General features: G+C 49.8%; 1 protein-coding gene across 1 annotated transcript; it reads left to right on the top strand.

Annotated features, from left to right (window-relative positions):
- Positions 1 to 1,595: 1,595 nt before the first annotated feature.
- XPO6 (exportin 6) lies at positions 1,596 to 15,338 on the top strand (the record flags this gene model as incomplete). The annotated part of the gene is made up of 13 exons (XM_010074781.1): positions 1,596 to 1,665; positions 3,394 to 3,553; positions 4,257 to 4,349; positions 5,721 to 5,865; positions 6,329 to 6,475; positions 7,209 to 7,398; positions 7,806 to 7,961; positions 9,237 to 9,351; positions 9,842 to 10,013; positions 10,452 to 10,613; positions 12,764 to 12,862; positions 13,806 to 14,036; positions 14,996 to 15,338. Coding segments are annotated over 13 exons (1,842 nt in total), but the record flags the coding sequence as incomplete, so codon positions are not given.
- Between the last annotated feature and the right edge of the window lie 911 nt (positions 15,339 to 16,249).

Genomic DNA, 16,249 nt, shown 5'->3' on the forward strand with positions numbered 1-16,249 from the left:
TTAAGTTAACTTTAACCCACGACACAAAGCAAGTCTGTTAACTCTGCTGGAGATGCTGCGTACCTCTGAACCATCTTCCCAAGAACCAGAGGAGACTGAGGTGCTGCAGGGGCAGAAGGTGCCTGACCTGAACTGCTTTTTTAACTGATATTTTTATTTAAGAAGCGTGGCTGAGCTATGCACTAGAAGCGTATTGGTAGAAACACTGAAGTAGTGAGCAAAATAGTCTTCACATGAAAGTAGAAGTTCCTCTGCAGCGTGGTGGCACTGCGTGAGTCAGCAAGAGGCACACAAACGCGGTAGCTGTTTCGCTGAGCATATGGGTCAGATGGTGAAGAGCACGTGGCTTCCGTACAGTAACACATTAACATGAAGAAGGCTTGGGTTTTTAAATAGTTCTGCTCCTACAGTTATGCTAAGTTAGGTACAGCCTGTTAGAAGCTTGATGGTGAGTGCTTTTGTTGAGCAATTCATTTTTCATTTCATTTTTAGTTCATTTTTGTACATGGGGTAACCTGGGAGATGCTCAAGCAGTTTCATGTGCTTTCCGCAGCAGTCTGCAGTGCTGCTGAAGGCAGTGGCTAGTCTGTCAGTAGAAAATAATGAAAACAGTGTACAGCAGCTGCCATCACTCTGTCCCATGCAGGAAAATGAAAGGCTGCAGCTCCCTGCGCTGACGGATGAGTGAACTTGCATAAAACCAACCACTTCCAATGTGGTGACTTTGCTAGTAGAAATTAAGTAGAACTGTGCCAGACTGAAAGAGTTGGAAAGTATTCTTTCAGGTGGGATATCTGCAAGGAAAAGCTCAGTGCAGTTTTGTCCTGTATGTGTACAAATGCATTCAGGCACAAGGCAAATAACCCCCAATAGTCACTGCTGACATACCTTGGCTGGTGAAATGCCAGAGGGCTCAGTTCGTAACACACCCCCAATGGCAGTGTAACCTGTTGCTCAGCTGAAGTATCTCCAGGTTCAGGCGTGTTTGCTGTCAGTCCTGACCAATGGAGTTGGGCTGACCCTGTTCCCAGAGCAGGATGCGTGACGCCTGTGCTGTTTGCTCCCTGGGCTCTTTTCCTGATGGGGCTTCGGCCAGTTTTGGTGCAGCCTGCGGCTTGCCGGCAGAGTGCTGCCGTGCTTCCCTTCTGTACTCTGTCACGGGGGCACCAAGCTCAACTTCTTTGGTTCAATAATATTTTTATAGCTTCATTCTGAGAAGCTGGTGCTTATGGGTGAGGTGGGAGGCAGTGTGGGCTTCCTGCACCCACCTGCTCTGTCCGGTCTGGGCTGTACATCCATCTGCGTATCCGTACTGATGCCGTTATCTTCTTAGGCTGATTGCTGGCATTTGTGGGAAAAGGAGACCTACCAAGAAGTGCCTTCGGGGTGGTGATCTGTGTTCATGACAGGTCTCAAGACGAGAGAGGCTGTGGCGTGCAGGATCAGCCCAGAACCTAGCAACGTGCCTCTCTCCAGCTGTCGTTTTGGAGGCACTGGGGAGAAATCAGAAAACTGTGCTTTAACACCCAGCTACTAATTACTCTGTTAACTGTCTGCCAAGCCCCAAAATCACACTTGTTTCTTGTCTCTTCTAGTTTCCAGTTCTGCAGGATAACTTGGAGGTGTATCTGGGACTCCAGCAGTTTGTGGTCACTTCGGGGACAGGTAATAACCACCAGCCAGCACTGCAGCCCTCGGTTTGTGAACAGCTGACTGCAGAAAATGCTCTAGACCTACTCTGGTGTTGCTGCTTTCGTATTCCGTTGAGGATCTGAACACAAGGTGTCTAATGGCTCAGTGGTCAAACTCCCATAGCAGACGGAAATCTAATAATATTTTTTTTTTCTTTGTTGGTATGGTTCTTCCCTTGTTCTGGTACTTGAAATGAAGATACTATATGTGTTAAGAGCAAGCATGCGGCATCAAACCCTCCAGTAACATGGAGGGATGATGGTTCCTTTTTTCCTCCCACTCGTTTCAGGAAAGGTGGTGCTCCTGTTTGCTTTGGGCTCAAATCTGCTGTGAAGTTGGCCACCACAGGGGCATTTTTAATTAGGCTTGAATTAAAACTGTTGTGAGTCAATGAGAAGACAAAGTATTTAGGATGTAGGAGTAGTTTCTGAAGACTTACCTAGCTGGCATTTCAGGAGCTTTCATATGTAAAGTAGTTTACAAAGATACCAGTGCTCTCGACTGAATAAAAAGCATGAGTGTAGCTTTGCTCCTTCCTGAGAAGTGAGGAAAGTATGGGGGAAGATGTAGCGACCATTATACTTAAGTTTTCTGGTAAGACCAGTGAAGGAATCTGTTATATCTGTTATATCTGTTATATATGTATATCTGCTGTACATGGCAGAATGGAGATTGTTGTATAGATCAGGAAAAAATCATTCCAATTTTACAATCATTTCAGACCTAGGATAAGCAACATGTACGTTGTTAATGCTGTAGCAGCAGTCTGTATTAGAAGCTGTGGTCTGGCTGTTGAGATGGTGGGTCAGAAGAAGTGGCTCAGCTGCAACTGGGGGTTCGGGACTGGATGGCAGCACACTGGTGGCAATGGTACGAAACGGCAAGCTTGTTGAGGACAACTTAATCTGAAATTAAATATAGGCACTGGAAAGAAAAACAGATTTCCGCGGAACCGTGGTGGTGTAGAACAGGTTTGCTTTTATAGTAAAAGGTCTGGAATGTTTGGAGACCAGGTATACACAAGGGAGCGGTGGGACGATTGCGTGGGTAATGAGGCTGGCAAATCTAGTTATCCGTGTGCTCCTTGTATCCGAGAAATAGGAGAGTAACTAACCACACTTCACATCAGAGGCAAATACACTCTTGTTCTGAAGACGTTTCTGCTGCTGGAGCATTTATTGCGTTGCAGCCAGCAGAGGGAGCGCAGTGACCATCTCTGCAGAGCTGGGGTTGCTTTTAGATACCAGCAGATAACCAAAAAGGCTCCTGTTTACATAGGTGTTAGTCCTAAAGAGAAGAAAATAAACGTGTAAGAGGCTGAAATAGTTGGTAATGTCCGTTTCAACCTTTAAAGAGGAATTTGAAGTGTGGCAAATCGGGACGATTGAGCTTGTCTTGCTCAGTTTGGGTGTTTCAGTCACTCGGACAGTGCTCTGATTTGAACTGTGACCCGCTGCCGAGCTAATTTAAGAAGAATGCATGTAATGTAATTAGAATAAACTTTGCATTTCCTGTAGCTTTGTGATTAGTTTCCCATGCCAAAGAGCTGTATTTATTAGTCACAAGGTTACGGGCTTTCTGTTGCCCAAGGTTTTTAAAGGCTGAGTTTTCAGACTGTTAGGCTCTTAGTCAGTGGCTATTAGCACAAGTGATTATTTACACTTTTGGCTTCGTTGCTCATGAACCATGGTGTCATTTCAGGTCACAGGCTGAACATCACTGCGGAGAACGATTGCCGCCGGTTGCACTGCTCCTTGAGGGACCTGAGCTCCTTGCTGCAGGCCGTCGGGCGGTTAGCAGAATACTTCATCGGGGACGTGTTTGCTGCCCGCTTCAACGATGCTCTGACGGTGGTGGAGAGGTAGGTGTGGGAGGGGGAGTTGCTGTCCCTTTGCCAGGACAAGGAGCAATTGTCACCACTGCAGTGAGCGTGGGAACCAAGGTTTCCTTCTGCCTCCCCTTGTTAGGATGAAATGGAGATACAAAGAGCTCACTGGGCAGTACCTGAAGTGTTATGTTCATCAGTGCTAAGTTTCCCAGGTGGCTGTCTCAGTCCTTAACCAAAGAAATTACTAATAGGAGAGATAAAATCAGTCACTTGGAAAGATTGAGGTGCATGTTCTCCAGCATCTGCATTTGTGATGGCAAGGAAATGGGATGTAAAGACTGATTACTTCAGAGCTGTATCTCTCAAAGCTAAATCACCAAAAACTCTTTTCTTAAATTAAAAGCTCTGTGAAAACTGAAAGGTAGATGTCATTTAACTCTGCTTCTGAGAAACTTAATTAGCACATAGTTGCAAATTTCAGGGCTCTACATGGCTGCCTTGGTTGTGTTTTTTTATTTCCATGCAGGAACACTGTACTTGTTCCATCTGATCACAAACAAGGAAATAGGCTCTAAATGACTTTCAACCAAATGGTCTAACTCTGGTCTGCATATTAGCTCAATATTGACCCTGACTTGCCAAGAGCTGTGTTCAGAGAAGAAGCTGGAGTGGACTTGTGCATGTGTATATCCATCCTGCAGTCCCTTTACACTACCATATATGTGTTCACTTCCAGGCTGGTAAAAGTGACGCTGTATGGATCCCAGATTAAACTGTACAACATTGAAACTGCAGTGCCATCCGTACTGAAACCTGACCTGATCGATGTGTGAGTATGAGATACACACCGCGAATCACCGTATCCAGATTCCGTACCTCCGTGGGGTGGGGGAAGCATTAGATCTCCGAGATCCGGTGTTCTAACCACTTGTTTGGCAAATGTTCTGGAAAGTGCGTCTCTCCAGTGATTGCTAGCTAACCAGGAGGCACCTTCTCTTAACTGTTGGAGGTCAAGGCTGCTGCCAGCATTCTGGACCACTGTTTCCTCAAATGGATGTACTGAGGTTATTTAAAGAAAAATCAATTTATGATGGGAAGTAAAAATGCCCGTCACATTGGCTCTGAAAGCACACTGTTGTTCTGCTCTGTTCTAACAGCTGAAAAGGCTCAGTTCTTCCGCAGTATAATGAAATGGCAAAATAAGCATTACAGCAGTGGTGTTTTAAGAAATGGATCCATTGTCAGTACGTCGTTCCAGTTTATGCATTCCTTGCTACCAAAGTCAGATCTGTGGCTCAGATAAAAGATGTTTTTCTTGGCCAAGGACTCGAAATCTTGTACTTCCAAGACAAATGTGTGCCTTCCAGCTATGTAAGCCATCTCTGAAACAAATGAATGCCTTCGGTTTGGAAGTTGACATTAAGTGTGAAATGTTGATGCTGCTAGCAATAGAACACCCCTCTGACAGCCCCTCAGAGACCTCCCAGTCTTAATGCTGTGCCGTACAAACCTGCTTCCTGCCAGCGGTGTTCTGAGAGCAGAACTGAAGGTTGTCCTTCTGAACATCAGTGTTTATTCTGGGTTGCGATTGCATGGATAGCAGCTCCTTGAGAACCCACACTAGATTTCATCACATACTTCCCTGGATCTCTGCTAATAATCCCAAATTACTAGCACTGAGTTGTGTGCAGATTGTGTTAATAGTCTCTTTCCTTTCCTCGTTTAAATAATTTGGGAGGTTTTTTCTCTGTTAGTGAGGGGTTTTCATCCTTTCCTCTGTCCAACGTCTCTGAAGAAACTTGTGATCCATTTTCTAAAGCTAGCCTAGCAGAGGTATGTTGTCAAACATTTGGAGGACACCTGTCTCTGCGGTCCCAAAGAAATATCCTGACTCAAATCTTAATATGGCGCTGTGCTAAAAACATAATTATGAAGTATGATTATAATGTGACCTTATCAGGTTATACCTTCGGCTTAATGCTCTTGCTCCGTGGGTGAGTCCAGTTACAGCACACCTTTAAATATGCCTTAAATCTACAAGGTCCAGGGCAAAAAAAAAGTAGTAAACTTTTAAAGCAACCTGACAGCTTTGAGAATACCAATATTCTTTCCCAGTACACTGTCAAAACTACTCACCATGCCCAGGACTTGTGCCCTTTTGTCCCCTGTACGTGTCTTACCCTTGCTGTGCTCTCCGCAGCCACGCTCAGTCCCTGGCAGCGCTGCAAGCCTACGCACACTGGCTCGCACAGTTCTACAGCGAAGTTCACCGGCAGAACCCGGAGCAGTTCATCTCTCTCGTCTCCACGGCTCTGGAGGCAATCACTCCCCTCATCAGCTCCAAGGTACTTCTGGCGGCGCTGGGCTGAGCCTGGGCTTCGTCTAGGACTGGAGACCCTCGAGCAGCAGCGCTGCTGTGTTCAGGTGTTTAACGCTAGGCTCTGGACCACGCTCTGGGTCCTGATGTGAACCCATCTGAGAGCTGGATGACTGTCCAGAGCCCCAGCAAATGTCTTGTGCAAAGTTAGACCAAGAGCAGTTCTAAATAGGTCAAGCTAATATGAGCTAATAAGCAATTTGCTGGAATATAAATTCAGTCTAATGGCTTGAAAGCAGGGAAATTTCTTTCTTCCACAGTATTAAGGGAACTGACTTGTTCTCTGATTGGCAAATAAATACTATAAACTGTCTCGCTTTGCAAAAACCTGGTGGTGGCAGCTCGCTGGGCTGTCTGACGGCAGTGCTGCATCGGACGGTTTGTGTGCTGGTGTTACTGGGCAGCCTGACCCTGTGCTGCTGCTGTTTCAGGTGCAGGAGAAGCTGCTGCTGTCTGCGTGCCACCTCCTCGTCTCCTTAGCGACCACGGTGCGACCGGTGTTCCTGATCAGCATCCCAGCAGTGCAGAAGGTGTTCAACAGGATCACGGACACTTCTGCTCAGCGCCTTCCTGATAAGGTGAGTTGTCTCAGACAGGAAAAATGTGGGTTAGGTGTCCTGGGGAAGCTGTGCCTCAGTTCTTACTGCAGAGGGGTATAACCTCAAAAAAAGCAAGCTGGGGGGGCAGGGGCAGCAGTTATCTCTGGACTGTGGATATCTAGGAATCCCAGCGATATAGTTTGTCAGTAATTACAGTATTTTAAGCAATGGCATAAGGAAAAAGCGCTCTTAAATCTCATTTCTTTCTCACGTGCTGCCACTGTCCTTGATCCTGCATCATCTTTACAGCCCAGGCATGTTGACTCTGACATAAAGTTTTCTGTGAAACTTAACGCTAGCACTCCACGTACCTCGCTCCAAGTTAGGAAGTGCTGACAAGCCACAGTGGAAGTTGGGATGGGTTGTATCGTGTGCTGGCCTGGAGGCATTAAGTGCTGCACAAGCATACGAGCTCGCTGTGTACACCAGACCAGGAGTCATGAAAGCAGCAGCACCTTGGGTTCAGAGAGGTGAAGAACAGAGACGTACCATTGCAGGGAAGGGCTGGCAGAGCTGGCAGCTGGTTCCAGCCCTGAAGTGATGGAGCTTTACTTCTCTCGTACCTTGCAGAGCTGCTGCCTTCCAGGTGGGCTCCCGTTCTGCTGTTGGACTACTGAGATGTCGGGCAGCTGCAAAGCGTCACTTCACTCTAGGGCTGTGCTCTAGTGTAAAGCAAATAGCAAACACAGTAAAACTTTCTCATTGCTTCTAGGCCCAGGTTTTGGTGTGCAGAGCGCTGTCAAATGTTTTGTTGCTGCCCTGGCCAAACCTTCCAGAGGGCGAGCAGCAGTGGGCCGTTCGCTCCACCAACCACGCCAGCCTCATCTCTGCCCTCACGAGGGAGTACCGCCAACTAAAATCCAGTGCCATCTTGCCACAGAGGAAAGTGCAGCTGGAGGACAGTAAGTACCAAGTTGTCACTTTCAGAAATGGGAATCTGCAGTATATTTTGCTGTCATATTGTGCTGCTTTTTTCTTGGCTGGTGTTTCTTTAGCGTTACTGTATTGCAGATAATACTGTCCGCAGCTGCCCTCAGTCCCTGCCCCTCAGTAGTTGAGCAGTGAGTGTCTCTGTAGGGCAGCAAACCTGAATAATTTAAGAGACCGAGTAGCCACAATGGCCTTATTGAACCTGTTTAAAAGTTTAAAACTCTAACACACATTTGGGAACACTTCTTACTTCAGCCTGAGTTTGGTGTAGCCTTGCAGGTTGTTTTAGTTTCGCTGTGTGTGAACTTGACTTCTCTTCATGTCTCACCTCTGAAGGGTTTTGACACACGTGGGAATTATCACCTCTCTTATTTTGCAGCCAAAGTGATCATCCATCAGACACTCAGCGTTTTAGAAGATATTGTAGAAAGTATCTCTGGAGAATCCACCAAGTCTCGACAGATCTGTTATCAGTCGCTGCAAGAATCCGTGCAGGTCTCACTAGCCCTCTTCCCAGCTTTCATTCATCAGTCAGGTATAACCATAGGACAGGCTTTAATGCTGTGAGTAGCTTTCGGACCTACTGATAACATCCCAAGTCCGTCAGTGCAGGGTCGTGGCGGTGTTCGTGTGAAGCGTGGGGGCTTGCTGCGCTGAGTGTGTGTCAGGCTGTGCTTTGGGCTGGGCTGAATGGGAACAGGAGAGGGAGGGCTCTGCCATCTAGGATACAGGCACACTGCCAGAAGATGGAGATGCCCTGTGTTGGGTTCAGCAAAAGAGCTGATCCTGAGCACAAAAAAAAAGTCTAAAATCCCCTCTCTGGCTGTGTTGGCCATCTACATATTTCCAGAAGCTTGGAGACAAAGGGGAGTAGATCTCATCAGATTAGGTCAAGTGTGTGGCTGGTTTTTTCCCCTCTAAAGGAAAGGCTCCTGAGATATAACCAGGACTGTTGCTTGGCAATCTTCTGGCTGGCAACTTACATTTTGTATCATGTCAGAGGTAGTGTGTATGCCCAGGATACAGCAGCTTCTCTGCGAAGCGTTCCAGCAAAACTTCAGGAGCTAGGTGGGATTTTCTCAGTGAAGCAGGCGTGGGGGGAGGCAAAACAAACTGAAATGCAGAGAGGGTCCAAGGCAGCAAGCTGACGCTGTGACTCCAGTGAACTGCTGGCTTCAGAGCAGGCTAGCTGCCTCCTGCGGTTGCTATTTATTGGCTGTGAAAGGCTGTAGGAGGGAAGAGTTGAGCAGCTTTAGCTTATCGTGGTTATTCAATGGACATCTTGAGCCTGGTGAAGAATTAGCTGCGGTGCTGCTGGCTGACTGCACAACCGTGCGCTGAAATGGCTGCTGGAGTCAGAAGGGTCTCTTCAGTTCCTGGAAAAAAAAACCAAAAAGGCAGCTGGGTTCTGTCTCCTAGCCATCCCAAGCTGCTTTGCTGTTTGGATTTCCCTGGGTTTCCTGTTAACCCTGTAGGAGCAGTGAGCAGCTGGAGACTGGCCCAGACCATCTCCAGAGCCGTCTCTGCGGGCAGGCCAGACTAAGGGCCTCGCTGCTAGTGGTGTATTTGTTCCGAGTTGGTGGTGCTGGCTGTACTTCTCATCCCTGGCAGTTTTCAGGAATGGATGAGCCACCTTTAAGTCCTGTAGTGCTGGCTGTTGGTTTCAGTTTCCAATGGCAACCCTGCTGCTAGATTTCCAAGAGTAAATGGGGTTCCCTGTACAGAAGGAGCAAATATCGCGTGAAAGACTTATTGATGCACTTGAATGTTACCTTAACACGTTCTTTTTGCTTTCCTGTTCTTACCGTAGATGTGACAGATGAGATGCTGAGCTTCTTCCTCACCCTGTTTCAAGGGCTGCGGGTGCAGATGGGCGTGCCTTTCACTGAGCAGATCATACAGACCTTCCTCAACATGTTCACCAGGTATTGTCCCACCCTGGGCACTTCTTTCTTATCCCTCAGGGTGATTTATCTTGGTAAGCTGCTCACACAGCAGGTCCCTGCCCCTAAAGGGTGTAGTGTTTCCAACCCCTTTGTGTCTAGACTTTTATCATGTCCCAGGGCTAGATCTAAGGAAGATGCTTCCAGGTCTGAAGTCACCCAGCCCATGCACATCAGTCGTACAGACCATTGTGCAATTTCAGCACTCCCACGGGCTCTCTGGAAGTGTGTGATACTGAACTGGAGTCTCACAGTGCCCATTAGCTCCTACCCAAGATCTGAGGGTACCCCAGCAGTCTCAAGCTTTTGTTGGGGAGAGGGCTCTATCAAAACCCAGCTCCCTTCTGTGGCTGAATGTACTTGGTCTGTACTAGTGGGGCAAGTTTGGAGGCACTGCCTGCTTTCCTTTAAATTGGGGAAGCACGCAGATCTCTAGGGATGTTTCCATGCAATGCCTTTGTTTTTGTCATAGGGAGCAGTTGGCAGAGAGCATCCTCCACGAGGGCAGCACCGGCTGTCGGGTGGTGGAGAAGTTCCTGAAAATCCTGCAAGTGGTGGTACAAGAGCCAGGCCAAGTGTTCAAGCCTTTCCTACCCAGCGTCATCTCACTGTGCATGGAGCAGGTCTACCCCATCATTGCAGAGGTAGGGCTGCTCTCGCACGGGGTGGAGGAAGGGGGAGAAGGAAGGGAAGGTGGTGCTGTGGGTGTGGGAGCAATTAAGCTTTTTGCTTTCCAGGAGCTGTAAATGTCAGTGCCCGTGCAGGGAAAACTGGGTGACTAGGCAGTGGGAATTGGAAGCAGCGTGGGTGGAGGATTTTGTCAGGAATTGTCAGAGGCTAAAATTACAGATGTGCTCGGAGCAGGAGGTAAAACTCAAAGCTGATGATGTGTTCTTAGCATGATCCATCAGTTGCTGAGTTTGGTGCCTTCCTTAGGAGGAAATGCTTCGATGCTCGGGTAGCTTGGCTGCAAAGCGCTGCCCCGGGTGGCCACCTGGCATTGTGCTGCTGGAGTGGGCTCCAGGGATGAGCGGGATTCCAGCACCAGAGCCTGCTTTCAGTTGTTCGTTCTCTCCTCCTAGCGCTCATCTCCTGACGTGAAAGCAGAGTTGTTCGAGCTGCTTTTCCGGATCCTCCACCATAATTGGCGGTACTTCTTCAAATCTAGTGTGTTGGCTAGTGTCCAAAGAGGAGTGGCAGAAGAGCAGATGGAGAACGAAGCCCAGTTCAGCGCCATTATGCAGGTAACTCAGCTGCTCCCGCAGTCGTCCAGAACCCTTTCTGTGATGGAGCACATGCTGCTTGTGGCAGAGCATTGAATGTGTGGCTGATGGGGATGAGACCACGTCTTGAGTGAGGTCTCGCCTTCAGGAACCACTGAAAATCAAGGTGCTTGCAGAGTGGTCATGCTGATGTGCTCCCAAGGCACAGCGCTTCACTGAGCAGGGCAGCAAGGGGTGAGGGAGGAATGTTCATTCCTTTCCGTGCCTCATCCTGCATCTAGACCTAAAAATACACCAGTGGTGCTGACCCATCTGCTTCTGTTACAAGCCTTGTGGTTAGCACTGGGACAAACTGTCAGTGCAGAGAAGCTTTCCTGAGACCAGGATGTCTTTTGGACTTGTTCCCTGCTGTACCGTCAGATCTGGCAGAAAAGGGTCGGTGGGGTGGTATCCTGTAGGTTTGGTCTGGGGAGCAGAGAAGGCAGAGGCATTGTGCCAGCGTGTACAGAGAGCAGCAGATTTTTAAGAATAACAGACTGTATTTCACACCTCGCTTAGGTCAGAGCTGGCCAAATGAGTTCCTGTGCAGTTCCGAGATGTAGGAACTGTCCCCAAAACAGGTAGTGCACCTCAAAGTAAAATCAGAAAAAAAAAAAAATCAGCCTCCTAATCAGCTGTCAGAGTAGCTGGTGTGGGGCCCTTCCCCAGCAGCCCTTGCCAGTGCAAACAGAAGCATGTTTGCACCACGTCCTGCAACCTCGGAGCCGTGCTTGCTCCCCCGGGGGCAGGGGGCTCCAGGTGGGGGACGTTTTGCAGAGCTGCCCCGTCGTGGGGTGCTAGTGGAGACTGGGTGCCTTTGACACAGGAGTAAAGGGGGAGCTCCTGCCCTGATGTGCACTGTGTTGGTGTTTCTCTCTGGCCCTCCCCAGTCTGACAGCTTTTGGTGTGGAGGAGGCCCAGGCTGGTCGCTGTGCAGGCTGTCCCCGTGTCCCTGTCTCTCCTGCAGCAGAGGGACGCTCAGTGTCTTGTTTTATTTTAAGTGTTCCCCATTGTGAGAACAGCTGGTGGTTGGTGTGGAGGATGTTACGAGCTCATGTACTGGTTTCCACAGATCAGAGTCCAGAACTGGCTCAGCCTTGAAGGGGCTTGAGCTTTTTTTGTCCGACAGTAAGTGGCTGATACTGGGAAATAAAATCTGTTTGTGATGCCTTGGAGCAGCACCTTGTAAAATTCTGCTGCTTGCCTCTGTACAGAGCTTACCTCGTCTGCCTGCCTCGTGCGTACACTGCCTCAGAGGTGTAAAAGGGGCTTTGTCATGAAGCCTGTGCAGCCTACCAGACTAGTTCAGTGGGGTCCAGCTTCAGAGGTGTAAAAGGCGTTCTGTCACGACATTTGTGCAGGCCTACCAGACTAGTTCAGTGGGGTCCAGCACATTTTGTTCTGAGGTTCTTTCCCACTTCTGTAATGCCCAGGCCAGCCTCCCAGCTCCCTTCTCTAAGGATTTTGTTCCGAGGTTCTTTCCTGCTTCTGTAATGTCCAGGCCAGCCTCCCAGCTCCCTTCTCTAATTTCTCTCTAGTTTAGTGCAGTGACACATTGAACACCTCTGCCTTGGTCTCTTGACTGAGATGGAGAGCAAAACCGAGGCGTGTGTTCTGGTTCTGTTCGTGCTCACTGCGCTGCCGACTGAGATGGAGAGCAAAACTGAGGCGTGAGTTCTGGTTCTGTTCGTGCTCACTGCGCTGCCTTAGGTAGCGTCCCAGAGAAACAGCCGAATCCATCCTGAGCCAGCTGCCTGCCGAGGGAGCCGTGCTCGGCGTCTGTGTTCCCCTTCGGTGCAAGCGTGGCCCATCTGTTCCCAACAGACTGAGGGAGCCGTGCTTGGTGTCTGTGTTCCCCTTCGGGGCAAGCGTGGCCCATCTGTTCCCAACAGACCAGCTTAGCAACTGTCTGCAGGGATATGAGCGCGTTTCCACCAAAGTTTCTTCATTCCCTTTGGTCTGGCAGCAGCAGGATTGATTTAAACACCCGCCTTGTATTAATTTGCTGCAATTAGAAGCAGCAGAGGCTCCCAGGGTTTGTTCTGGTGTCAGGGTCAAGATGACGCTGTTCTTCCTGGCAGGTCTGATACTCATCGTGATATCAATCCCCTTCAATTCTGCTTTGTCCGTAGGCATTTGGCCAGTCCTTCCTGCAGCCCGACATTCACCTGTTCAAGCAGAATCTCTTCTACTTGGAGACGCTGAACACCAAGCAGAAGCTGTACCACAAGGTGGGTCTGGGTTGACCAGTGCCCCCTCTGTGTGGGTGCTACTCTGAGCCTTGTTTTAAACTGCTCAGAAACCCAAGGTCAGGATTTTGGGGGCTTTTATGCCCCAGCCTTTGGTTGCTGTGATCCTGACGGATACATTGCACCTCCCTGATAGTGGGCACAGAGCAGATCCCAGCTCTGCTCAGTCAAAGCAAAACCTTGACGTGTGCCCTCCTGTGACAAGGAGGGAAAGCAAAAAACATGCACAGTGACAGTGCCATTTGTCCGAGGAAGTAGAAATTGGGATCATCAGTGGGACAGCGGCCAAGTCCCCCATCGTTCTCACCTTGGGCAGCTGCAGGGTGTCTGTTATTTGCGGTCGGTCGCTGCCAGGTGGTTGTCCATCGCTGTCATGTCAGACCCTCTAATTGAGACCTGTTAGCTGCTGTCAGGAGGGATTGGAGCTGGAATCCAGGGTCTTGCCCTTTGGTTAGCCTGTGAAAGCAGAGCTTTCGGGTTCGCAGCTGTGGGCACAACTGCAGGACAGCCCATCATGTTAACAGCTGCCTGGTGCAGGCTTGCGGGCAGCAAGCCAGATTTCCTGGATTTCAGGAGCGCTGTGCAGGGCTGGAACTGGCTGGAGATTGAATGGGACTGGATGCTGGTTGCTTAAACCTTGGGTCAGATGCGTGGGGTAAGCGTGGTCAAATTCACTGATAACTTTACACCTGATATTAATCCAACTCATTCTAGCCATTAGTGATCTTGCCGTGGCTTAGAAAATGATCTCTGTGCTCACAGGAGCTTGCAGACCTTGCTGATAGCTCAGGAGGTGCCGGTGTTGAAGTGGCCCCATGCAGCCATGCTCAGATCTCAAGTCGATGAGTTTGTACTTCTGCCACCCCTCCCGCAGGAGGATTGCTGGTGTGGAAACCCCTGAATGTGTGCTTCTCTCCCCAAGCAGAAGATCTTCCGGACAACCATGCTGTTCCAGTTTGTGAACGTGCTGCTCCAGGTGCTTGTCCACAAGTCGCACGACCTGTTGCAGGAGGAGATCGGCATTGCCACCTACAACATGGCCTCTGTGGACTTTGACGGCTTCTACTCAGCCTTTCTCCCCGAGTTCCTGGCCAGTTGCGATGGTGTGGACTCCAACCAGAAAAACGTGCTGGCCAGGAATTTCAAAATGGACAGGGTAAGAAGGGGAAGCGCTGCGGCGAAATGCAAGTATTCCCGGGATGCACCAAGCTTTTCTCCTAGAACACACAGGCAGGCAGCCCGAAGCCTCTCGGGCAGCGTTTGGAGGCAGTACCCCTTTTGTGGCAAACGCTTCTGTCCCCAGCAATGCCTTGCTGAGGATTTTTCGCTGTAGGTGGCAGAACTGCCATCTCACCTCTCGGGCTGCTGAATGCTGAGGGAGTTGGGGAATGTGTTTCCTGGAGGAGGTGTTCATAGGGGCAGACTGACATTTTCTAGAGTGGGACACTCAGATCCTTGCCAAAATCTTGCTCCAGCTGCTGGCCAGATGTTTGAGGGTTACGTTGAAGACAGCAGCGGAGTAGCTGCGATAGCTCACAATTCTTTCAAGACTCCTTGTATGTGCGTGGGGCAATCGGAGGGTCTGTAACCTCCTGGTGAATGTCATGGCAGCACAGCAGGCTGTGGTTTCCACCTGCTGAAGCTTGTCCATTGAGTCCTTCCTCTCCCGTGGGAGACAGAGGGGGTTTGAAACCAAGGGTGGGGGTGGGAAAGGAGCCTTGGGAGAACTGCTGGACTCCAGGAGGCAATTGCTTTTCAGGTAAGCTGGCCCCTGTTGTGGTGTCCATGGCCAGGAGCCCTGGCAGGGGTGCAGGCAGCAGTTGCTGCAGACAGCCACATTGTGACTGTTCAGGTAGTGCCAGACCTTAGGCTGAGAAGCCGGTGCTGCGACCAGAGCCCAGAGCTCTGCCGTCAGCTCTGGCGCCGTCCCTGCTCCCTGCTGCAGGAACGGGGCTGTGCTGGGCTCAGGCTCTGGAGGAAGGGCTCTGTTGTTCTCATGGATGAAAATCCCCGCGGGAGTTTGGCCCCCTTGGTTCCTTTCTGTTCCCCGCTGTAGGGCAGTGCTGGTGGGTATCACTCTGTTTGCAGTCCAACGTGGTGTTTGATCTTTTCCAGGATCTGCCGTCGTTTACCCAGAATGTGCACAGGCTGGTGAATGACCTGCGTTACTACAGACTCTGCAATGACAGTTTGCCCCCTGGAACTGTGAAACTATAGTTACTGCACTGGACTCGTCTTCTGATCACTGTAGGGAACGGATCCATGTTTCGTTTGGCCACCACCTTCTCTCCTCCCTGGTTTTGTCAGTACTGCAGGGCGCAGCGTCTTGCACATGGGCACATTTTCTTGGATTCACGCAACACGCTTCCTTTTTTTTTTTTTTCCTCTCCCAACCCAAAGTCCCCCAGCTGGAGTCAGCACTGTCTGCAGGATGTGTCTTAATGCCCACCCGCGGGGCATCTCGACTGCACGGAAAATCCTCTCCCTGGGGTTTTGTTCTACCGACGTAGCACTTTTGTTGCATCCGGAGATTTCTGTGGAGTTGTCTTGAGAGATCGTGTACGTATCAAACGTGAGGCAGAAGCGCCAAAGACTACTTCAGACATTCGTACCTTCGTGTCATTCCACCTTCCTGCCCCTGCCCAGCTCTCGGAGGAGGAGACTCGTGATGTTGGGACTGGTTTGGCACTTCTGTCACTCCCTTTGTTTTTAAATTGCCTTGAAAACCTCCCTGCTGTTTGTGGGGATTAGAGACTTTTTTTGGGGTTTGTTTTTTTAAACATTTTCTCATCATTCCATTGTGATACTAAACCAACATGCTTAATGGAAATAAAGTGCTTACTTTGTTGTTTTAAATAGCTTGTAACTTGTTTTGGTTTTCCTGCCTGTCACCGAGCTGTCCCGCTGGATGGAAATGCATTTTGTCTGCAGGCAGCGGTCCGCAGCCTCTCCCCATGATCGGGCAGGAGGACAGGCAGCAGCTGGCGGTGCAGATGCTGTGGCCGGGCTCCCAGCGAGGCCAGCAGCTCCTGGGAGGTGCTGAGCTGGTGCACACTGGTGTTGGCTGCCTTCTCCACTCTCCCCTGGCTGTATTTACCACTGGTGTTCCCCGTTACCCATTGTGGGGGTCTCTTATCCCCCCCAGCAGTCTGTTGTCCGAATTGATCAAGAGCTGCCTGCAGGAAGAAGAATCTCCTGATGTTCTTGGTGTTGTGTCGTAGGAATCATAGAATCATTAAGGTTGGAACAGAACTCAAGGATCATCAACCCAACACCACGCAACCCACTAACCCACGTCCCCAAGCACCACATCTACACGGTTCTTGACCCCCTCCAGGGATGGTGACTCCGCCACTGACCTGGGCAGCC

This window comes from Pterocles gutturalis, unplaced genomic scaffold (genome assembly GCF_000699245.1).
Source record: "Pterocles gutturalis isolate BGI_N339 unplaced genomic scaffold, ASM69924v1 scaffold33571, whole genome shotgun sequence".
Taxonomy (NCBI): domain Eukaryota; kingdom Metazoa; phylum Chordata; class Aves; order Pterocliformes; family Pteroclidae; genus Pterocles; species Pterocles gutturalis.